Here is a 23409-nt window from a genome sequence, read left to right as displayed (position 1 = left end):
CTTGGAGGAACTGTCTGTCCTTTAGGCGGGGCCTAAAGGACAGACAGATAGCAGGGCCCCTGAGAATCTTCTCCCTTCCTTGAGACCCCTGGAGACCCCAGGTGTAGAACTTAGCTCCCACCTGGCCGTTTGGAGAGGGGAACATTCCTAGCCCAAGGTATCCAGGAAGGAGAGCAGGCTGGGCGTGATTTCTGGCCCCAGGGGTGTGTGTGTGTGTGTGTGTGTGTGTTTGTGTGCATTCCTCTCGGAAATTTAAAACCTCGTACATGTTTTGCGACTGGGACACAATGGCTCAGTGGCTAAGACGCTGAGCTTGTCGATCAGAAGAGTCGGTGGTTTGAATCCCTAGTGCCGCGTAACAGAGTGAGCTCCCATGACTTGTCCCAGTTTTTGCCAACCTAGCAGTTCGAAAGCACACTAAAAAAATGCAAGTAGAAAAATAGGAACCACCTTTGGTGGGAAGGGAACAGCGTTCCGTGCACCTTCAGCGTTGAGTCACGCCGGCCACATGACCACAGAGAAGTTTTCGGACAGCGCTGGCTCTTCGGCTTTGAAACGGAGATAAGCACCGCCCCCTAGCGTCGGGAACAACTAGCACATATGTGCGAGGGGAACTTTTGCCTTTACACAGCTTCCTCTTTCTTCCAGATGCTGCCCCCCAGCCGCGCTTTTACTGTATTCTCTCCCCCGAAGCATCTGAAGACGACTTGAACCGCCTCGATAGCACGGTAACAGGATTCTTTCTTTAAAGCTTTCATCCCTTCTGAACACACAAACACACACACACATACACACACACACGCCTCATGCATTCTCCGGGAATGGTTTGAAGGTAGGGAAAGGCTTCAAGGAGATTGTCTGCTCCACCCCGAGGATCATCTTGTGGGGGAGGGCAGGGGGATGGTGGCCGGTGGGTCCACTGCAGAGCAGATCAAGCCCTCTAGTCCCCAACCCCCCTCCCCCCCCCCGGTTCCGTGGAACGGCACCAGTTCACGGCATGTCAAAAACTGGTCCATGCAAACAAGCAAAGTCCCATCCATGGGATGCAGGTAGCACATGAAACCATGCCCCCCCCCCCCGGCCCACAGAAAAGCTTCTCTCCACAGAACCAGTCCCTAGTGCCCCAAAGATTGGGGTGGGGGCTGCTGCTCTAGTCTGGAGCTTCCTGCGGGAAGTTTAGATTAGCCATGTGTGCAGTCCCTTATGATGCCAAATTTGGACCAGATACCACGTGGTAGGCTGACAAATTTTCCTGGACTGCCACTTGCTGTCCCTTGGCAAATTCACGCTTCTGCCTTCTCCTTGTCAGGAGAAGAGGCATGGGACTTTCTCCTGATTGGAGAACCCTTTCTCTGAAATGGGATAGTTTTTCCTGCTTGAGCTGGGGGGGGGGGGGGGTTGGACTAGAAGACCTCCAAGGTCCCTTCCAAATCTTTTATTCTGCTCTTTTCTGAATTGTACGGAGGTTTTGCCCTTGAAGGGTTGAAGTGGATGGGGGAGCAAAGCAGTGAGAACCACTGATTCTGCTGGTACAGGTAGTCCTCGACCTAAAGCCATTCACTTAGTGACCGAAGTCAGAAAAAAAGTGATTTATGACTGGTTTCCATACTTCTGACCATTGCGGGGTCATATCAGAATTTGAGCCCTTGATAACTGGCATGTTTTTATAATAGTCACCGCCTTCCAGGATCCCCTGATCACCTTTCCAGCCAGCATTCAACAAGCAAAGTCGATAGGGGAAGCTGGATTTGCTTAAAAACCACCCGATTCACAACAACCACAGTGATTCTCTTAACAACCGGGGCCAAATCCTCCCTCACTCTTAACAGCCACCTTGTTTAGCAGTGGGAATTTTGGGCTCAATTAGGTTTGTAAGCCAAGGTCATTCAGCACTGGCCACATGGCCAGGGTTTAGTCCACAATATCTCTTGCTTCCGGAGAAAGTGGTGGGGTGGCCTAGAGGTGGTGCTCTCGCCTCACAATCAGGAGGCAGTGAATTTGATCCTAGGTAGAAGCAGATATTTCTCTCTCTCTCTCTGGGGACAATGAGAATATATCTGCCGAACAAAACTCCCCATGGGCAACAGGAAGGGCATAGGGCCAGTAAACACCCTGCTAGCTCCTTTCAGTTGCCCAGACTCCATCCCGCAAGAGGTTATGGGGTCATTAAAAGATGATGATGATGATGATAATCTCTTCTTCCAGAGGCCCCCACCTCCGGCCCCCACCCCAGACTAGAGCTTCAACTCTGTATTTCTCTGGCAAGCTGCCTTTCCTATTCTCCTCCCAGTGAGGAGGGAGGGAGACTGGTGAGATACGACTGGTACGCCCCGGTATGGGCATTCCAGTGCCTGCTGGGAGCACCAGATACCGTTCCGGTACAGTGCTCTGGAGGGCCCACCTGCCCGCCCGCCCTCCTTACCTGTAATTGAGCTGATCGGGGCTTTTGTGCACAGAGCGTACAGCAAGCAGCTGGAGCATCACGGGCGAGAAGTATGCATGCATATGGTGGACACCCGGCCCTGTTGCAGCGTACCAACCACTGGAGGGAGAGGGGGGGGCAGGGGGGGCAGGACAGTCTGGTTTATTCAGAGTTGAGTAGGACCCGGATCAGCAAAGGGGAAGAACGATCCCTGAGCAGTTCAAGAAGTGCCACTTCCCTTTCAGGTGTGTGAAGTTTTGTTCTCCAAGGCCATGAAATACGACGAGCTCTACTCCGCCCTGGCCTCGCTGCTGGCTGCCGGCTCCCAGTTTGACACCCTCCGGCGGAAGGAGAACAAAAACGTCACTGCCTTGGTGAGGACAACTCCGTGGGGGCAGGGGAACACCTCTGGCCTCGGGTCCCAGTGTTGGAAAGACCAGCTGACCAGGCCGCTTGCCTCCCTCTCGCTCTCTCTCTCCCCCCCTCTCGCAGGAGGCCTGTGCGCTTCAGTACTACTTCCTGATTCTCTGGCGGGTCCTGGGCCTCCTTCCCCCATCCAAGAGCTACATGAACCAACTGGCCATGAACAGCCCAGAGATGCGGGAATGCGACATCCTCCACACCCTCCGCTGGTCTTCCCGCCTCCACATCCCCTCCTACGTCAACTGGATCAAGGTAACTGCTCCTGTGGGCTGGGCAGGGGAGTATGAGGTGCTCGAGAATACAGGTACCGTATTTTTCCATGTATAAGACGCTACTTTTTCTTTAAAATATTTCTTTGAAAATAAAGGGGCATTTTATACACTGTGGGGGGGGGGGGGAAGAAGAGAAGATGTGGCCCATCCTGATCCTCCAACTCTGCTGCACATGCTGGACGAGCCTCTACCTTATGTGCAGCTCTATCCTTCCTCTTTATTGTAGTTGTTTCCTGTATGACATTGCCACTCTAGGTTTCCTCTCTATTGTTCCTTTGAAGCATTTGCTCTTCTTGTTGTATTACTCACTCTACCAAGATGGCTTTCGTACAGCGATGGCTTGTAGTGTGCTTGCTTACTCTACATGGAACGTGGAGGCATCCTATACAAGGGGTGTGTGTCTTATAGACAGAAAAATACAGTAGTTTTCAACTTATAACAGTTCGTTTAGTGACTGAAGTTACAATGACACTTTAAAAAAATGATCAGTTTTTATCTTTACGACCATTGCACCATCCCCATGGTCACCTGATTTACGTTCGGATGTCCTTGTTCATCGACTCACACTTACAATGGTCGCAGCATTCCTGGGGACTGCATTGATCCCCTTTTGCGACCGTCTGACAAGCCCAAGCCAGATTCACTCAACAACCCTGCTGCTAATTTAGCCACCGCAGCGATTCGCTTAACAAACGTGGCGAGCAAAGTCGTAAAAAGGGTGCAGGGCTCACTTAACAAATATTTCACTTGGCAACATACACATTTTTTGGGCTCTATTGAGGTCGTAAGTCAGAGGACTACCTGTATGTCCAGAGGTGGTAAATGGCCGTTGGTAAATCAAGAGACGGACTGAGCTGAGATTATTTTTCTCCAGATGGGACTCACTCCAGGGTTTTACCAGAATGTAGTTTCCTCACACACTGCCATTCTTCTTCTCTTCGGCCCATCTCGTCTTTTCATTTAATTTTTTTTTTTAAATCTACTTTTTCTCGGACTTCCCTCTTAGGACCACCTCATCAAACAAGGGATGAAAACCGAGCACGCAGCTTCCCTAGTCGAGCTGACTTCGGCCAAATGCAGCTCCGTCAAGTACGACGTGGAGATTGCAGAGGAGTATTTCGCCAGGCAGGTACGTTCAGGCCCTGGGAGTTGTCGAATCAATGACAATGTTTCTGCCTGAGGAGCCGAGGTGGCGCAGTGGTTAAATGCAGCACTGCAGGCTACTTCAGCTGACTGCAGTTCTGCAGTTCGGCTGTTCAAATCTCACCGGCTCAGGGTTGACTCAGCCTTCCATCCTTCCGAGGTGGGTAAAATGAGGACCCGGATTGTTGTTGGGGGCAATATGCTGACTCTGTAAACCGCTTAGAGAGGCCTGAAAGCCCTATGAAGCGGTATGTAAGTCTAACTGCTATTGCTATTGCTATTGCCTTCTTATTTCTTTATTTACCGCCTGACCTCTGCGGAGGCTGTGTGGTCGGCAATATACAACATCCTGCCTTCTGATCTGGGTAGAAAAAGCAGGATTTCATCTCAATAGAGCCGCGGTGGCACAGTGGTTAGAATGCTGTATTGCAGGCAAATTCTGCCCACTGCCAGCAGTTCGATTCTGATTGGCTCAAGCTTGACTCAGCCTTTTATCTTTCTGAGGTCAGTAAAAAGAGGACCCAGGTTGTTGGGGGCAAGAGGCTGACTCTGTCAACTGTTTAGAGAGGGCTGTAAAAGCAGCTATAAGTCTAATTGCTATTGCCATTGGTAGAGGCACAGAATAGCCGATGGAATGGTATCTCCCAGAGGAGTGCTTCCCAACCTTGGCAACTTGAAGAGGGATGGACTTCAACTCCCAGAATTCCCTAGCCAGCAGAACCACAGCCAATCTGGGAGTTGAAGTCCACCTCATGTCAGGGTTCCAAATAGCATCAAAAATTAAAATCGTAGTCCAAGGCAAAGGATTCCTCAAAGTCCCAATTTATTAAGAGGGCCATGTTGGCACATCTGGAAAACCCCAAATCTGAAAGCTTCCTGGTTTTCTCTACCCAGCTGAAAATTCACTATCTTGCCCCCACACCCACAAGCCCATCACGTGGTCCAATCTCCCACTGCCATGCTGGCAGTTCCACCCATCCAGTTCCGGTCAGGTGCAGAGGTGCAGAGACAAAGGATGACCTTGGCTTTCTAGAAAGAATTTTGTTATGGCTACATAGCATCTCACTCCGTACAATCCCCACTCCTATTTTCCCACAACAGAAAAGGCATAGCAGAATAATAGAAAGTGTGGCAGGCCAAAGATCCAAGAGGAATATGGCTGCAGGCCTGACACCTTTTTCTTCAAGTTGCCAAGGAGTGCTGACATTGGGAAGCACTGCTCTAGGCATTGAGTTGTAGCAGAGCGAGGGATCAAACCCCACCTTAGCCGCAAAGGGAACAATCCTGCCAGGAATCCTCTTCTTCCCTTCCCAGATCTCCTCTTTCTGCGGGGTTGACTGCACCACCATCCTTCAGCTGCACGAGATCCCCAGCTTGCAGTCCATCTACACCCTGGACGCGGCCATTTCCAAAGTCCAGGTCTCCCTGGACGAGCACTTCTCCAAGCTGGCTGCCGAAACCGACCCTCACAAATCCTCTGAGATCACCAAGAACCTGCTGCCAGCCGCCCTGCAGCTGATCGATACCTACGCCACCTTCACCAGGTTGCTGGGATTCTCCGAGATCGCCCTCCCTTTGCCCTGGCCCTGGGAGTCTTCTGCCTGGCAATTTCGGTAGAGTCCCAACGGCTTCTCTCTCGCCGCAGATCTTACCTGCTGCAGAGCCTTTCCGAGGACAGCTCAGCTGAGAACAAACCCACCGAAGAGAAGCTGCAAGGATACGCTGCCGTCCTGGCCATTGGCTCCAGTCGCTGCAAATCCAACACTCTGGGTAGGTCACTTTCCGGCTCAAGTTGTTCAGTTTTTAATTTAAAAAATAAAATCAATTACATTTGCCTATACGATTGTTTTTTCATGATGCAAGAGAATTATAAGCTGGAATAAGTAACAGGTAGACCTCAATTTATGACCACAAAATATATGTTGCTAAGTAAACAATTGGATAAGTGAATTTGGTCCCATTTTATGACTTTCCTCGCCTTGCAGTGGTCCTAAGGTAAGACATCCCCCCAAAATAAGACCTGGTGCTTACAGTATTTCCCCGGAAATAAGATACTTATTTTCTTTTGACCCCCGAAATAAACCCTTGGCCTTATTTTCAGGGAGATCTTATTATTTTTGGGGTGCAGGAGGCCCCTTAACCTCGGCCCGTGGATCAGCTGATCCAGAGAGGGCCAGAAGTTCTGACTCTGTTTATGGCACACTCTTGCGAGCCCTGGCGTCGCTGGTCCTGCTGCTCTTTTTGCGACCACCACTAACAGAAGAGGCACGGTAGCTGGGGTTTGCAGGAGCGGACTCCTGCATGTGAGGCTCATGGGGCATGTTCCCTCCCCCCAGGAAATGGCGGGAACCAGCTGTGCATGTGTTTAAATATTTTCATGGAGGTCTTATTTTCAGGGGAGGGTTTATTTCAGTGCATGCACTCAAAAGCCTGATAGGGCTTATTACCTAGGGAGGTCTTATTTTTGGGGAAAGAGGATATTTTGGGGGCCAAATAAAAATAAGACTGGGTCTCGTTTTCGGGAGAGCACAGGTAACTTAACTGCAGTGATTCACTGAACAACAAGTGGCAAGACAGGTCATAAAAGGGGATGAAGCTCGCCGAACAACTGCCTTTCTTAGCAACAGAAATGTTTGTGGGGGATCTCCATTGCGGTCGTAAACCGAGGACTGCCTGCAGCTGGGAGGTGGCAGCATATCTCAGCTTTAACTGCACATGGTGAAAGCCTTTCAGCTGAGCGGATGAGCTGAGTCTGAGTTTGGCAGCCTGGGTGCCCTGCCGTTGGCTTGCACTTCCGGTTTAGTTCTGGAAAGATGGCCTTGGGCCCAGCTTCTGGGGGAAAGGAAACGAGATCCCTCGGAGGGTCTCAAGGTCAATGATCCCAACCAGCGGTGGGTTTCACATTTTGTTACCACTGGTTCGCACATGCCAGCTTGCTTTGCAGGCGCACGCGTCCGTTCCACGCTTGCAACCAGCTTTCCGAGCATCAGCTTTGCTTATGCGCAGGTCTTCTGCACATGCACCCATCCTCAAAAACACGCCTAAGTACAACGGCATAGAGCTGGGGGCATCGGGCGGGGCCACCTGCTATTTCCCCAACCGGTTCGGGTGAACCAGTCTGAACCGGCTGAATACCACCTCTGATCCCGACTGTACACAGCTGAGTGGAGCTGAACATCTTCGGGTCCTTGGAGGGTAGGGATGAGCCATGCCAGACCTTTCTGTCTCCTAGCTGCTGGTGGCCCTTTTTATCCTCGGGGGGGGGGGGGTCCATTGGGGCCGTTATTGGCAGCAGGTGGAGCCTCACTGTTCTCCCAGCTTTCCTAACTGATGGGTCTTTTGTTTTCTCGCGGGGCAGGGCCGGTTCTGATCCAGAATTTACCGTCATTCGTCCAGTCACTGTGCGAATCCTGGAACAGCATCCATACCAACGAGTTCCCCAACATTGGGTCTTGGGTGAGTCTGCCTTTTAAAAAGTCCCTCTTTCGTTGGCAGGTGTGGGAGGAAGTTGTTGGTGGGCCTGGTCTCTTTCTCCTCCCTCCTCTTCCTGGGCTGGTCTTTCCCGCCCGTGGCGGACCATCCCGCCAGCTTCTTCTCTTCTGCCTTGCTGTCATTTGGCGACTCGGACATATTTCTTTGTGGGCAACCCCTCCTCCTGCTCTCTGGGAGGCTGCTGGGAATCCCAGGCCTTTCGATGAAGCCGTCTCTGAGCTTCTTTCCAGCTGGAAAGCTTTGGGAAGCCTTAACTGCAACGTCACCCCTTCTGTGCGAACTTTTACAGCGCAACGCCTTTGCCAATGACACCATCCCGGCCGAGAGCTACATCAGCGCGGTTCAGGCCGCCCACCTGGGCACCCTGTGCAGTCAGAGCCTTCCCTTGGCGGCCTCCTTGAAGCACACCCTCCTCTCATTGGTCAGGCTCACCGGAGACCTTGTGGTGTAAGTCCCATCCAGCCTGCTGTCCCATGGGTCTGAGGAATGAACTCAGGGAAGTCAGCACTCTGACACTTAGTTTAGGTTCAAGAGATCCTTTATGGCAGGGGTGTCAAATTCTTATTTCATGGAGGGCCGCATCAGGGTTGTGTTTGACCTTGGAGGGCCAGGGTGGGCATGGCCAGGGTGGGCATGGCTACTTCGACATCACTTGTATCGGGGACGCCTGTGGCCGCCCAAGCGCTCTGCCAGCGAAGACGGGCACCCAAGCTCCATTTTCAGCTGTGACGGCTTCCTGCAGCCCTCTGCCAGTAAAAACGGAGCATCCCTCCCGAGCTCCTGTTTTCACTGGTGGAGTGGTGTAGGAGGCTGCGGCAGCCAAAAACGGAGCTACGGCGCCTGTTTTCGCTGGCACAAGCACTGCAGGCCGGTCCTTTGCTATTTTCAGGGTGACCCCGCAGGACAGATCTAAGCAACCGGCGGGCGGGATCTGGTGCCCCCGGGCCTTGAGTTTGACACCTCTGCTTTATTGAGTACATCATATGGGCACTTGGAAAGGTGAAGCTACCGTATTTTTCTGAGTATAAGACGTACCAAGGTTTTGAAGAGGCAAATTTAAAAAAAAAAAGTTTTTGCACTCTGCAAACCTCCCCTGTTTTTTTTGCGAAAACAGGCTCCCCCCCCCCAAAAAGGGCATGAATAGCCCTTAGGAGGCTTGTAGAGTGTTATGGAGGGGGGGGGGGGCAAAAATGAGCAAAAAACGGCCCATTTTTTGTGCAAACGGGCCCATTTTTTGTCAAAAGGCATTACGAAGCTTGTAGTGCTCCTGGGGACTGGAGGGGCAAAATTATTTGCTCATTTTTGTCCTCCCCAGCCCCCAGGAGCTCTCTGAAAGCCTCCTACAAGCTATGCATGGCTGTTTTGGTGGAGGGGGCAAGGTTTCGGGAGACCAAAAATGCTGTATTCAGTGTATAAGATGCACCCAGATTTTCAGCCTCTTCTTTGAGGGGGAAAAAGGTGTGTCTTATACTCCAAAAAGTACGGTAGCTCCAAATTATCCCTGTGCCTACGGATAGTTGAAAGGAGACTTCCCCACCCCCCTCACCCCTTTTGTCTCACAGGTCACACTGGCCAATCAGTCCTGGTGTAGGGTTCCCACTCAACTTCAACAGGTGTCTGTTGACATGACCTTGGTTTCTCACAGTGGCTGGTAGATGTTATGGCTAGCCGGCTGAGGCACCACATTCACGGCTTTCCTCCCCCATGCTCTCCCCCCCCTCTCCCTTGAATTGGCAACCAAGAAACGAAGCAGAAGTGAGCAGGGCTTTAGCTGAAGTCATTTTGCAGGGTTGAAACAGTCTCACCCCATCCCCCCCCCACTCCCCAAGTTCTTGATTGTGGTGGAGGTAATGTTGCCAAGACTACCCCTCCCCCAAGGAAATTTCTGCCTCTCCTCTCTGGCTCTAGCTGGTCCGATGACCTAAACCCCCCCCAGGTGATCCGCACGCTGCTGCCTCTCCTGTTGGAGACCAGCACGGAGAGCGTGGCCGAGATGAGCAGCAATTCACTGGAGCGGATCCTGGGCCCGGCCGAGTCGGATGAGTTCCTCTCGCGGGTCTACGAGAAGCTGATCATGGGCTGCTACAACATTCTGGCCAACCACTCCGACCCGAACAGGTAAGCTGCTTTTGCTTTCCCACTCTTCTGACCCAGCTCCCCAAACACGAGAAGCCCTCTGACGTGAACTCAAAAGATTCCTTTATTAGGAATCCTGGCAGCCCCAGCAAAAAGTTTCTTTTGCAGGCTAAACAAGTCCATCTCTCCGCAAGATGAATAGTTGTCTGCCACATCTATTCATCTGCACCCCCTGCCTTTTATCCCCAGAGCTAAGGTAGGGCTCCGCTAGTAGTGGTGGCTCTTCCATCCCAAGGACTGGCCCATAGATTTCTACTGTTCTCTGCCACAGCTATTCATCTCCACCCCCTGCCCTTTATCCCCAGAGCTAGGGTGGGGCTTCGCTAGCAGCGGTGGCTCTTCCATCCCTAGGACCAGCCCATAGATTTCCACTGTTCTCCTCTGCCACATCTATTCATCTCTGCCCCTTGCCTTTTACCCCTGGAGCTAGGGTGAGGCCTCATTGGCAGCGTTGGCTCTTCCATTCCAAGGACTGGCCCACAGTTTTCCATTGCTTTCCTCTCCTCTGCCTCCTATGCATCTGTGCATCAGGCACCGGACCCAGCTTTCCTCCTCTTCCTCATCAGCCGCCACTAGACCTGTGGGCCGTTGACTCTCCATCTGAGGGCTGACGGACAACCCAGGCTCCGCCTCTGTCCCTCTCTCTCTCTGCCAGCTCCATTCCCTCTTCCTCCTTGGAGCTCTCAGGTTGCCTTGATTCTGACCCTGACTCCCAAACCCCCTCCTCTTCTGATTCGGCCGCTGAACAGCCATAAAACCCACCTGAATGTCTGGAGATTCTCAAGTCATCCAGGTCATGGCTGTCCCAAAGGGGTCAACTCATAACCTGACAAAAGGTGCTTTTTTCAAGAGGCCACTGGACTTTCTGGTTTTTCTCTAAGGATGCTTCGCTTCTCACTCAAGTAGCTTCTTCAACTCTGAAGAAGCTTCTTGGATGAGAGGGTGAAACATCCTCAGAGAAAAAGCAGGAAGTTTCCCACCTGAAGCGGCTTCACATCAAGGTTATTCCAACTCTGGGTTTACTCCCAACTTCCCGGAGAAATGTTTCCCAAGAATGACTCCATCCTTTTCTCTGTCTCCCTTTTTTTTAAAGCGTTTCATTATTTTTAGTTAGAAGAATAAACATTCCTGATTCTGTCCTTGTCTCTCAGCGGCCTCGATGAAGCCATCTTGGAGGAATGTCTGCAACATCTGGAGAAACAGCTGGAGAGCAGCCAGGCCCGGAAAGCCATGGAGGATTTTTTTGCGGAGAGGTGAGTTGCAGGGGCAGTCCTCGACTTACGACCACAACTTGAGCCCCAAATTTCTGTTGTTCAGGGTGAGACCTTTGATGTCAGCTTTGCTCCGTTTTACGAGTTTTCTTGCCTCCGTTGTTAAGTGAATCGCTGCCGCCAATAAGTTAGTAACCCAGTCGTTAAAAGTGAATCTGGCTTCCCCTTTGACTTTGCCGGTCAGAAGGTCACATGATCTTAGGACACATAAGTATGAACCAGTTGCCAAGTGCCTGAATTTTGATCATGTGACCAAGAGACAGTGCAAAAGTCGTAACTCTGAAAAACGATCATGTCATTTTTTGTCAGTGCCGTTGTAACTTCGAATGGTCACTAAGAGAACTGTTGTAAGTCGAGGACCAATTGCACTTATTCTTCCTGCTTTATCAGTGCTTCTGAAATATTCCCTGCATTGTTTTTTTATCTCCTTATTTATATGATGCAGGGATGTCCAAGCTTGGCCACTTTAAGAACTGTGGACTCCAACTCCCAGAATTCCCTAGTCAGCATTCCCCAGCATGGCTGACTGGGGAGTTCTGGGAGTTGAAGTCCACAGATCTTAAAGTAGCCCAGGTTGGACACCCCTGACCTAGTGTATCTTTTAAATGGATTTATGTAGTGGCCCGCCAGACTTTTTTTTAAGGAGAGAGAGAGAGAAAAAAAGAAACCACGAAACACTTTATACAAGTAATGCATTTAAGCACCAATTGTACAATTACTTCTTGCTAAGGAGTGAGAAAGAGGGAAGGGAAGGCTGGGAGGGAGGGAGGGAGAGGGACAGGAAAAGATTAATGAAGAATTTACAGTGGCTTTAATCCACCATTTTTACCCCCCTTCGCGAAGCTGAAAATTCTCCCTCCTTCATGCCACCCTGGGGGCGTGCCCAGCCCTGCATTTGCCACTGGGGGGTGGTGGTGGTGGAGGCGGACCTGATGTATTTTCTGGGTGGCCATTTCAAATCCTTATAAAAAGAGAAGGAGTTGGTGAAACCAGCACCTACATTCCAGAAAATAAGACTGGGAAAAAGATCAAAACTCAGAAGGCGTTCGTTAGCATCTTTTCCAACTAATAAATTTTATGAACAGGAAGAAACTTTGTGGATGTGGTGGCCCACCAGCAGAGCTTTAAGCAGATTCAGACAGTGAGGAGGTTAGGGAGGAACATGGGCTGGTTCTGGAGTCTGGGGAAGGCTCTGATGAAGGCTCTGTGTCGGAGGCAGAGAGGGGGCCAGGGCCGTATGCCAGTTATCAGAGTCAGACATCAGTGAGGCAGATGAACAACTGGAGCCTGTTCCCAGTGTTGTCAGATGAAGGGAACAGCTAGAAAATGGGTTGACTTGGGAGGAAGGCCACAGGTGGACGATGAATGGCCACTCCCAGAGGAAATAAAAGAGGAGCGAAAGGGGAGTGGAGTTTGCAGGAGACAATTAGTTCGCTTAATTGGTTCGTGACTCTCCGAGACTCCTTGCCAAGTTTTGCAGCTATCAGCCTGGCAGCTCTCCGAGCCAGATAAGGTCTGTGACTGTAAATCCTCCCTCGAAAGACTTTGCTGGATGTGAATGAGAAGAAATCACAATAAATTAATAAAAGGTTTTTTTTTGTTGGGACAAAGAGTTTGTTTCATGCTCTTGGGAAGCCTTGGTTAAAACAGATTTTACCCCACTTCAGGGGCAGTTTAGAAATTGTGCTAGCTCAGGAGCGGGGGAAAATCTTGTCTTTGAACCCCATCTTCATGAGTGACATCGTAGGTAGCCGGGGGTGGGTGGGGATGGCTGTCGCAAGCCCAGAACCCCTCCTCATGTTTTCTTTGCTTCCGGGCGTTTCCTTCCCTCCAGCGGAGAGCTAGTCCAGATCATGATGGCGACTGCCAACGAGAACCTCTCGGCCAAGTTCTGCAACCGGGTTCTGAAATTCTTCACCAAGCTCTTCCAGCTAAGTGAGTGCTTGATACGCATAAGGCGTGTGTGTGTGTGTGTGTGTTTGTGTGTGTGAAACTCAATTTCATTGAGGGTGGCATCAGGGTTCTGATTGACCTGGGGACAGGGCTGACATGATAAGTGTGGCCAACTGAGTGGGCGGGGCTTGACACCATTCTCCAAACTGCTGGCATGTTTCCTCTTCGCCCTGGGTAGTCCAGCCGAAACACAGGCAGGTACGATGGCTGACTCTCCTCTCTCTCCCTCTCTCTCTCTCTCTCTGCCCCGTTTAGCCGAGAAGAGCCCAAACCCCAGCCTTCTGCGCTTGTGTGGCTCCTTGGCCCAGCTGGCGTGTGTTGAGCCTGCGCGCCTCCAGGCCTGGTTGACCCGTATGACCACCTCTCCCCCCAAGGAGACTGACCAGCTGGAGATGGTGCAGGAGAACCGGCAGCTGCTCCAACTCCTGACCACTTACATCGTGCGGGAGAACAGGTACGGACGGGCCCAGGCTCTCCCCTGGAGCTCCCAAGAGGGCTGGGACTGCAGAGCCCACCCTTGCTTAGTTGGGATGCCACCGTTCAAACGTGCCCCTTGGCCGCTTCGTGGGGTGTCTTACCTCCTTCTCCCCACTCCAGCCAAGTTGGCGAGGGAGCCTGCACCGTCCTCCTGAGTACCCTGATTCCCATGGCTACCGAGATGCTGGCAAATGGAGATGGGACCGGCTTTCCAGAGCTTATGGTGGTCATGGCGACCTTGGCTGGTGCCGGACAAGGAGCTGGTCACCTCCAGCTGCATAGTGCGGCCCTGGACTGGCTGGGGAGATGGTAAGAGGTGCAGGAGAGCAAATGACCGGAACGTGGCTGCATTGCTGATGTTGCTTGAGTGAGGGGAGGCAGCTGGCCAAGGAGGACTTTCTCCTATTCGTTTGCTGGAAACTCTGCCTGGGGGAGAGGAGGGGTCTTGCACTGCTGCAGCTCCTCGGAAGGAGCAGCTGCTTGGCAAAGTCCCAGTTCAGGTCCTGGGGCTCCAATTGTGAGGTAGAGCCTTCTTTCCCCTTTAAATGTTGTGGCCCGCCAGAAGCCAGCGGAACTGGCAGCAGAGTCAGACAGTGAGGAGGTTGGGGAGGAATATGGGCCAGTCCTTAGGGGCTGAGGCAGACAAGGACTGCAGATGCCTTGGAAGCAGAGAGGGAACTAGACAGCAATGAGGCAGAGGAACAGCTGGAGCCTGTTCCCAATGTGCGCACGCGCAGGGCTGTCAGAAGACGAGAACAACTAAGAAAGTAGGGTCGACTTAGGAGTAAAGCCACAACTTGGAGGTGATTGGCCCCTCCCAGAGGAAACAAAAGAGGAATGAACGGGGAGGGGGCTTTTGAAACAATTTGTTCATTCAGTCGGTTCAAGAGTGGAAAGTTCTGTTTGTGACTATAAAGAGACTCTGTGCCAAGTTTTGCCTTGCCCTGCATTTGGGAACTAATTATCTGGCAGCTCTCCGAGTGAGATAAGGTTCGTGTGGATAAACATTCCTCTGAAAGACTGTTTGCCAAGCCTTGCTGACTGGGAATGAAAGGAATTCACAAGTTGTGTAAATAAAAGAGGTTTTGCCGGGACCAAGATTCTGTTTCATGCTTGTAAAGGAAGCCTGGGTCAAAACGTCAAGTCCCTCTTTCTTTTCTTTTCTCAGCAAGAAATATTTGTCTCAGAAGAATGTGATTGAGAAAATGAACGCCAGTGTCATGCACGGAAAGGTAAGACCCCGTCTACACAGAATCCAGCATCTTCGCAAATAATCTTTGAATCAGCCAGTCTGGTGTCTTTTTAGAAGCCTTAAAAGGCAAAGGACAGACTAACCTTTCAATATGTCCTTGGGCAACTTTTACAGGTGGTCCTCAACTTACAACCGTTCATTTAGTGACCATTGGGAGGAGTGGCAAAATTCAAATTTTTTTACTACTGGTTCTCTGGGCGTGGCAGGGGAAGGATACTACAAAATCTCCATTCCCTCTTCAGTCCTGGGGAAAGGATATTGCAAAACCTCCATTCCCTTCTCATTCCTGGGGGAAGGTTATTGCAAAATCTCAATTCCTTACTTCTGAGGGAAGGATACTGCACAATCTCCATTCCCTCCTCACTCCTGGGGAAAGGATAATGCAAAATTTCCATTCCCTCCTCACTCCTGGGGAAAGTATACTGCACAATCTCCCTTCCCTCCCCACTCCTGGGGAAGGATAATGCAAAACCTCCATTCCCTCCTCACTCCTGGGGCCAGCCAGAGGTGGCATTTGCCGGTTTTCCCAACTACTCAAAATTTCCGCTACCAGTTCTCCAGAACCTGTCAGAACCTGCTGTAGTTCCTGGTTGGGAGTTAAGTGATTTAGGACCCCCCCCCTTTTTTTTACACTCACGACCCTTTCAGCCATCCCCGTGATCAAAATTCCGACGCTTGGCAACTTGAGTCATATTTATGACGACTCCCAGGGTTACATGATTCTTTTTTTGCTACTTTCTGACGAGCAAACTCAATGCGGAAGCCGGATTTACTTCACATGCACGTTGCTAACTGAACTGCAGTGATTCACTTAACAACTGTGGCAAGAAAGGTCATAAGTTGGGGGGGTATAACTCCCTTAACAACTGCCTCGCTTAACAGCAGAAATTTTGGGCTCCATTGTGGTCCTAAGTCCAGTGGCCTAGAGGTGGACCTCTCGCCTCACAATCAGGAGGCTGAGAGTTTGATCCTCGGTAGAGGCAGATTTTTTTTTTTAAAACATATATTTTTTTATTTCCATTTCATAACATACAATCACATGTATACTATACATAGCCAATATCATATAGTATTAAATAATGATTACATCAGTTCCTCTTGTCCTCAACGCCCCAAAAAGATTAACACCCATTATTAGCTCTTCTATTCTCCATACACCTCTTTCTTCTACCTCTCTTGTTTCCTATCTTCCCTCCCTTTTCCTTTCCTACTCTATTTCCCCTTCCTTTCTCCTTCTCCTCTCTCTACATTCCACTCCTCCTTATCCTCATCCTCCTCATCTTCCCCCCTTACCCACTCTCCTATCCCTCCCTTCCCACCTTTCTTCTCCCTTCTGCTTCCCACTCTTTCTTTCGTTGGTGTATTTCCGCTTCCATACTACTCTATTTCCTCTTCCTTTCTCCTTCTACTCTCTCCCCTTACCACTCCTCCTTATACACCTCATCTTCCCCCTTCCCCCTCTCTCCTATCCCTCTCTTCCTTGTTCTTCTCTTGGTAGAGGCAGATATTTTTCTCTCTTTGTAGCAATGAGAACGTATCTGCTGAACAAAACTCTGCCTCGGCGACAGGAAGGGCATCAAGCCAGTAAACACTCAGCTCCATTCAGTTGCCCAGATTCCACCCTGCAAGGGATTATGGGATCATTAAAAAGAAGATGATTGTGGTCCTTCGTCAAGGACTTAACCTGTACTCCCCTCGCCCGTCTGCTGATCTGCCTGCGCTTGTTAGGAAAGGCAGATAAAGTCGCTTCCCTTTTCTTGCAGCATGTGACCATCCTGGAATGCACCTGCCATATTGTTTCCTACCTGGCCGACGTCACCAATGCCCTGAGCCAGAGCAACAGCCAGGGCACCAGCCACCTCTCGGTTGACGGAGAAGAGCGGGCCATCGAAGTGGACTCCGACTGGGTGGAAGAATTGGCTGTGGAGGAGGAGGATTCACAGGCTGAAGACTCGGTAAGTGGGCCAGGAAACCCAGCTGGTCCATTAATAATCTTTTATTATTAACACTATAAAATGCAACAATACAAAAGAAAATAGCAGGAAAGATAAGGGAGGGAAAAGGGAAGAGAAAAGTGCAGGAAAAAAAGAAGACATTGACTTCCTTTCCCGTTTGGTGCAGTTGAATAAGATAATAACATAAAAAGACACTGAGCTTTTTAATCAGAAAGGTTGGCGGATCGAATCCCTAGCACCGCATTGACGGAGTGAGCTCCCGTTCCTTGTCCCAGCTTCTGCCAACCTAGCAATTCGAAAGCACATTAAAAAATGCAAGTAGAAAAAATAGGGACCCCCTTTGGTGGGAAGGGAACAGCGTTCTGTGCGCCTTCGGGAGTTGAGTCATGCCGGCCACATGACCACGGAGACATCTTCGGACAGCGTTGGCTCTTCGGCTTGGAAACGGAGATGAGCACCGCCCCCTAGAGTCGGGAACAACTAGCACGTATGTGCGAGGGGAATCTTTGCCTTTTTATAAGCTAACCATCTTTATAACAACAAACCTTTCTAATTGGTAAAACCCAGAATCAAAGTTTCATTCCCCACCCACCCACCTCGAGCACAAGTCCAAAAGCGGTTTCCAAGGAGAAACAAAATTCAGTTGTGTTCTTTTCTTTAATCAAAGCAATCCATTTAGCCATCTCTGCTACCTCCAATCAACTTTTGCAGCCATCCTCCATTGTGGAAATCAAAATGTTCTTCCATTTTTGTGCACAAAGTAGTCCTCAGTATATATAGCTCCGGAGCCTGGGGAGAGGGGGAAACCCCTCCCCCCTTCAGTGGTGCAGGAGGCCGACTAGGCCACACCACATCCAGCAACCGGGCAGAGATCCTGTTGCTAAAAATTTTAAAGCCCACCCATGGTTGTAACCAGTTGTGAGCAGGTGTTTGAAGGAAGTCATCCTGGGCAACTCTTACAAAAAAACTGTTCACTTCTGTGCACAAACACAGGACGAAGACTCTCTCTGCAACAAACTTTGCACCTTTACCATCACGCAGAAGGAATTCATGAACCAGCACTGGTGAGCTTCCCCAGCTGCCTAACCCAGGGGGTCCCCAACCTTCCAGTCGGTCCATGGCATGCTAGAAACGGGCCCACACAAACAAGCAAAGCCCCATCCATTGGATGCAGGCAGCATGCGAAACTACGCTTCCTCCCGCCCATGGAAAAATTTCCCTCTGGTCCACAGAAAACCCGGTGCCCAAAAATGATGTTGGGGGGGAGGGGGGGTGCTGAACCAGTTGTGTCGCTTTGTCTGCTTTATCGCAAAGCGCTCATCTCTCATTTACCTCCCTCCCTCTCCGGCTTGCTCTCTGTTCCCACCACGGCAGGTATCACTGCCACACCTGTAAGATGGTGGACGGTGTCGGCGTGTGCACCGTCTGCGCCAAGGTTTGCCACAAGGACCACGAGATTTCATACGCCAAATACGGATCGTTCTTTTGCGACTGCGGAGCCAAGGAAGACGGCAGCTGCCTGGTAGGGTGGAAATCCTGAGAAGAAGTGGGGGGTGGGGGGGACAGGCACTTTGGACAAGGTCAGCTGGGGTTATGCCTCTTCCTGCCAAACGGCCGAGGTCCCTGCATGGTGTTTGTCCCCTTCCAGGCCCTGGTGAAGAGGACTCCCAGCAGCGGCATGAGCTCCACCATGAAGGAGTCGGCCTTCCAAAGCGAGCCGCGCGTCTCGGAGAGCGTCCGCCATTCCAGCACCTCGCCCACCGACAAGTCCAAGTCCTCCGCCAGTGATGTCCGAGGGAGTGACGAAGACAAGCCGAAGAAGAGCACCCTCTGCAGGAACGTGGAAGGATGTCGGGAGCAGCTACAGGCCCAGGTTTGGCCTCATGCGCGGAGGAAACAATCGGGGTGCCAGGGACCTCTCCCTAGTGGGCGAAGGCTTCTCAGCCCCGCTCCCTGTTCTTCCCTCTCCCCCAAGGCCAGCTTCTCCTTCGCCTCTTTGGTCCTGGACCTGCTCAACTTCTTGATGGAAGCCATCCAGATCAACTTCCAGCAAGCCTCAGCGATGGGCAGCAGCAGCCGCGCCCAGCAGGCCCTGAACCAGCTGCACACCTTGGACAAGACAGTGGAAATGACCGACCAGCTGATGGTGAGATGGGCCGCACAGGTTGGGAAAGGGGGGGGGTCTAGTTCGAGGGGGCAGCCTCCAGAGAAGCCCCCTTCGTTCCATCCTTCAGAGCCAGGCAGCAGCATCTTTCAGAAGTCGATATTCCAGGCTAATTATGTCCCCACAAGATAATTCCAGGTTAATATTCCAGGCTGTGTTCACGGCAGCTCCCTTTCCTGCTTGTGCCCTGCCCTGCAGGTGCCGACCCTGGGCTCTCAGGAAGGCGCCTTTGAGAACGTCCGGATGAACTATAGCGGGGATCAAGGTCAGACCATCCGGCAGTTGATCAGCGCTCACGTCTTGCGGCGGGTGGCCATGTGCGTGCTTTCCTCGCCCCACGGACGGCGCCAACACCTGGCAGTCAGCCACGAGAAGGGCAAGGTGAGAAATGGGAGAGGATCTGCCCCAGAAGCAGGCAGGGGATCTCTGCAGGGTCTTAAACCTCTGGTCATTTTCAGCAAAGAAGGTCAAAGAGATTTCCGATCCAGTAGCTTAACCAAGAGAGGCTATTAACCAGCACCAAGACCATAATAGCAATAGACTTACAGACAGCTTCACAGTCTGCTCTAAGCGGTTTACAGAGTCAGCCTATTCTCCCCCCAACAATCTTGGTCCTCATTTTACCCACCATTGGAAGGATGGAAGGCTGAGTCAAACTTGAGCCCGATCAGGATCAAACTGCTGGCAGTTGGCAGAATTAACCTGCGGTGCTGCCTTCTAACCACAGTGCCCTCATGGCTCTTAATAACAATAGTCCTTAGACTTATATATCGCTTCACAGTGCTTTCCAGGTCCCTCTAAGCGGTATACAGAGTCAGCCTATTCTCCCCCCAACAATCTGCGTCTTCATTTTACCCACCATGGAAGGATGGAAGGCTGAGTCAACTTTGAGCCCGATCGGGATCAAACTGCTGGCTGTGGACAGAGTTAGCCTGCAATACTGTACTAGCTATTTGGGAAGGAAGGGAGGGAGGAAGGGCACTTAAGAGTTATATACCGCTTCACAGTGCTTCACAGCCCTCTCTAAGCAGTTTACAGAGTCAGCCCCTTGCCCCCAACAATCTGAGTCCTCATTTTACCCACCTCGGAAGGACGCAAGGCTGAGTCCACCTTGAGCCTGGTGAGATTCATACTGCCAAATTGCTGGCATCCGGCAGTCAGCAGAAGGAGCCTGCAGTACTGCACTCTAACCACTGGGCCACCGCGGCTCATAAAATACAGAATGGCAATGAAAACATTTCCACTTGATAGCCATTCAAAGTGAGCCAAGCATCCTTTGGATGCATCTTCCTTTCTCTGCCGCTGGGCAGCAGAGATCCCCGCAAACACCTTGGGTGGAAACCAGGATGCAGGGGGAAGCTTCCATTTTAATTTTTCTCCCCCTTTTTCTTGGGTTGTAGTTTCAGTTTCAGTTTTCAGTTTTATTGACATTTATAGGCCGCCCTTTTCCCTGAGGGGACTCATGGCGGCTTACAATCAATGGGAAGGGAGTGTAAGACAAAACACAAGGAAGAAAAAAAATGTGAATAAAAAAAATAAACCGATAAAACACAACATTCATTCAGCATTCGGGTGGGGCGAGGTTCGGATCTTATCCCCAGGCCTGACGGGATAGCCAGATCTTGAGGGCTATGCGGAAGGTCTGGACGGTGGTGAGGGTACGAATCTCCACGGGGAGATCGTTCCAAAGCGTCGGAGCTGCAACTGAGAAGGCTCTCCTCCGCGTAGTCGCCAGTCGGCACTGACTGGCGGATGGAATTCGGAGGAGGCCTAATGTAGTAATTTTCTTGCCCCCCATGTCCGGGTTCTTGTTGCCCTCGCACAGATCACCGTGCTGCAGCTCTCTGCGCTGCTGAAGCAAGCCGATTCCAGCAAGCGGAAGTTGACGCTGACCCGCCTGGCCTCCGCGCCTGTCCCCTTCACCGTGCTGAGCCTGACGGGGAACCCCTGCAAGGAGGACTATCTGGCTGTTTGCGGGCTGAAGGTAGACACACACACACACACACACATACACACACACACAGAGTAGGCTGGCTGTGGACTCTCTGATTCTCTGCAAGGAGGGTGGCTGACTGCCTGTCTGCCTGCGGAAGAGAGATTACCTCCTTTTGTACAGCTAAGTCCTTGACTTACAACAGATTGATTTGTGACCTTTTGAAATTATATCAGCACTGGGAAAAAAGGGACTTGTGAGCAGGTTTCACACTTAGACCATTGCAGCATCCCTGTGGTCATGTGATCAAAATTGATCACGCTTGGCAACTGGTTCAGATTTACGACGGTCGCCGTGTCCTGGGGTCAGTGTAATTCCCCCTTTTTTTGCGACCTTCCGGACAAACAAAAGTCAACGGGGAAGCCAGATTCGCTTAACATACCTTATTCCTTCTTTTTTTTAAATAAAGGTTTTTTTTAATTTTGTTCTCTATATATACATTCACATAATTATTATTCTTTTTTTTATATTCATAATTCTAATACATTTGTCATTCCATTTATAGAATTGTAATATTCCATTCGGGTTGTTTTGTTTACCATCCCTCGCCTGTTTTGACACCACCACCTTCTCCTTTCCTTTTCTCCCTCCCTCCCTCCCTTCTCTACTCCCTTCCTTCCTCTTTTCCTTTCCTTCTTCTCTTACCTCTCCCCTCCTCCTCTCTTCCTCTTCCTACCCTCTCTCCTTCTCCCTTCCATCTTCCTCTCCTCCTCACTCTCTTCCTTCCCTCCTCTTCCTCTCATCTCCTCTCTTCCTTTCCCTAATCCTAACCCCTAACCCTTCCTTTCCCTTCCTTCTTCCCTTATCTCTCTCCTCCTCCTCTCTTCCTCTTCCCCTTCTTACCCTCTCTCCTTCCCTGCTTCTCCCTTCCATCTTCCTCTACGGGAATAAGGAGAGGAAACATTATTCCTAACTTTACAGTCCTGGTGATTCACTTAATGACTGGGGCAAGAAAGGTGATAAAATGGGGCAAAACTCAGTTAACAACTGTTTTGTTTAACAAATAGAAAATTTTGGCTCATTGGCGGTTGTAAGTCAAGGACTAGGATTTCACCGGCTTGCACAAGTCCACCTGCTGAGCCCTTGTCCCTCTCCCAAACCCCACCTGGATTCACTCCTTGCCTCCATCCACCCTTGTGATATGAACCCAAGCGTTGCAGCTGTGTGTCAGACCTGCCCCAATCCGATCCCTTAGGAAAGAAAGACCATCAATTCCATTCGGTTAAAACAGAGGGTTATTTTACTAAGGACGCTGGTTGCAGTCAAGCCAAGCCTGCTCTGAAATCTCCCACACTCACTAGGTACAAAAATAAGTTGCGTGAAGCTAACCTGGGTGAAGCCATCTTCTGCTTCCCTCATGGTTGTTAGTGTAGGTTTGCCCCCCCCCCCAACCAGTCTCTCCCACCGTGACCAGTCCCATTTCCAGCGTCCAGAGCTCGCCAAGATGTTTTGAGAACTCTGAGGTGTATTTCTCAGGGTGCTTGATTGTGGGATGCTGGTATGAACAGGATCCAGTTGCTCTGGTCCTTCTAACCTGTCATTTCTCCTTTTTGATTTCATATCACGTACACAAAAAGTTTTATTGCCCTTTCATCCTCTCCCTCCCTCTCCCCTCCCTCTCTCCCCCTCTCTTTCTGTCCCTCTCTCTCCCTCTCCCTCCTTCCCTCCCTCTCTCTCCCTCGCTCTCCCTCTCCCCTCCCTCCTCTCTCTCCCTCTCTCTTTCTCTCTCTTTCTCCCTCTCCCTCCTTCCCTCTTCCTCTCCCTCTCTCTCTCTCCCTCTCTCTTTCTCTCCCTCTTCCTTGTGCTTGCCCGTATGTGTTTCTCTGTTAACTCCCCTCTCTTGGTTCTTTCCAGGACTGCCACGTCCTCACATTCAGCAGTTCGGGCTCTGTCTCGGATCACTTGGTGCTCCATCCTCAGCTTGCCACAGGCAACTTCATCATCAAGGCAGTCTGGCTTCCAGGATCCCAGACAGAACTGGCCATCGTCACCGCCGACTTCGTGAAGGTTAGTGACAAGTGGAAGCCAACTAAACTCCTCTTGTCCCTCTCTCCCTCTGCTCCGATCTCTGTCAGACCTTCCCCGATCTGAGCCCTGAAGAGAGAAAGACCCTCGACTCCCTTTGGCTGAAGTGATAGGCTCTTTTACTCAAAAGATGCTGGTAGCAATAAAGTTAGGCTAGAACTGGGGTCAGCAACCCTTGGCTCTGGAGCTGCATGTGACTCTTTCATCCCTCTGCTGCGACTCCCTATTGCTCAAAATATGCATCACAACTGCCATTGTGCGACACCCGCCAGCATGCGATTTATTGAGCTTTTCGGCCCTGGTAGGCCACCCATGGATAAATCCAACAAAAGAAAAGTTTCAGAAGAAAATAAAACATTGAATTCAACTACATACACTAGTTTTGTGGCTGCTCAGGAAATAGTCAACCAGGGGAAGGGTTTTGTGGCTCC

At 50.9% G+C, this 23409-nt stretch overlaps 1 protein-coding gene across 1 annotated transcript in view; it reads left to right on the top strand.

Moving 5' to 3' along the window:
- UBR4 (ubiquitin protein ligase E3 component n-recognin 4) overlaps positions 1-23409 on the top strand; it is a 127036-nt gene that overhangs the window by 19610 nt on the left and 84017 nt on the right. The window contains 22 exon segments of the mRNA XM_032232353.1: positions 649-728; positions 2668-2796; positions 2915-3097; positions 4124-4246; positions 5575-5804; positions 5906-6030; positions 7619-7716; positions 8042-8199; positions 9661-9870; positions 11040-11141; positions 12994-13094; positions 13368-13566; positions 13710-13898; positions 14758-14821; positions 16605-16796; positions 17790-17860; positions 18171-18318; positions 18445-18669; positions 18772-18942; positions 19159-19341; positions 20786-20944; positions 22808-22960. Of these exon segments, the coding sequence (XP_032088244.1) occupies positions 649-728; positions 2668-2796; positions 2915-3097; positions 4124-4246; positions 5575-5804; positions 5906-6030; positions 7619-7716; positions 8042-8199; positions 9661-9870; positions 11040-11141; positions 12994-13094; positions 13368-13566; positions 13710-13898; positions 14758-14821; positions 16605-16796; positions 17790-17860; positions 18171-18318; positions 18445-18669; positions 18772-18942; positions 19159-19341; positions 20786-20944; positions 22808-22960 (3293 nt within the window).

The sequence above is a fragment of the Thamnophis elegans genome, chromosome 15 (assembly GCF_009769535.1).
Source record: "Thamnophis elegans isolate rThaEle1 chromosome 15, rThaEle1.pri, whole genome shotgun sequence".
Classification (NCBI taxonomy): Eukaryota; Metazoa; Chordata; class Lepidosauria; order Squamata; family Colubridae; genus Thamnophis; species Thamnophis elegans.
The sequence above is the reverse complement of the archived record's forward strand: the minus strand, read 5'-3'. Positions and strand labels throughout refer to the sequence as shown.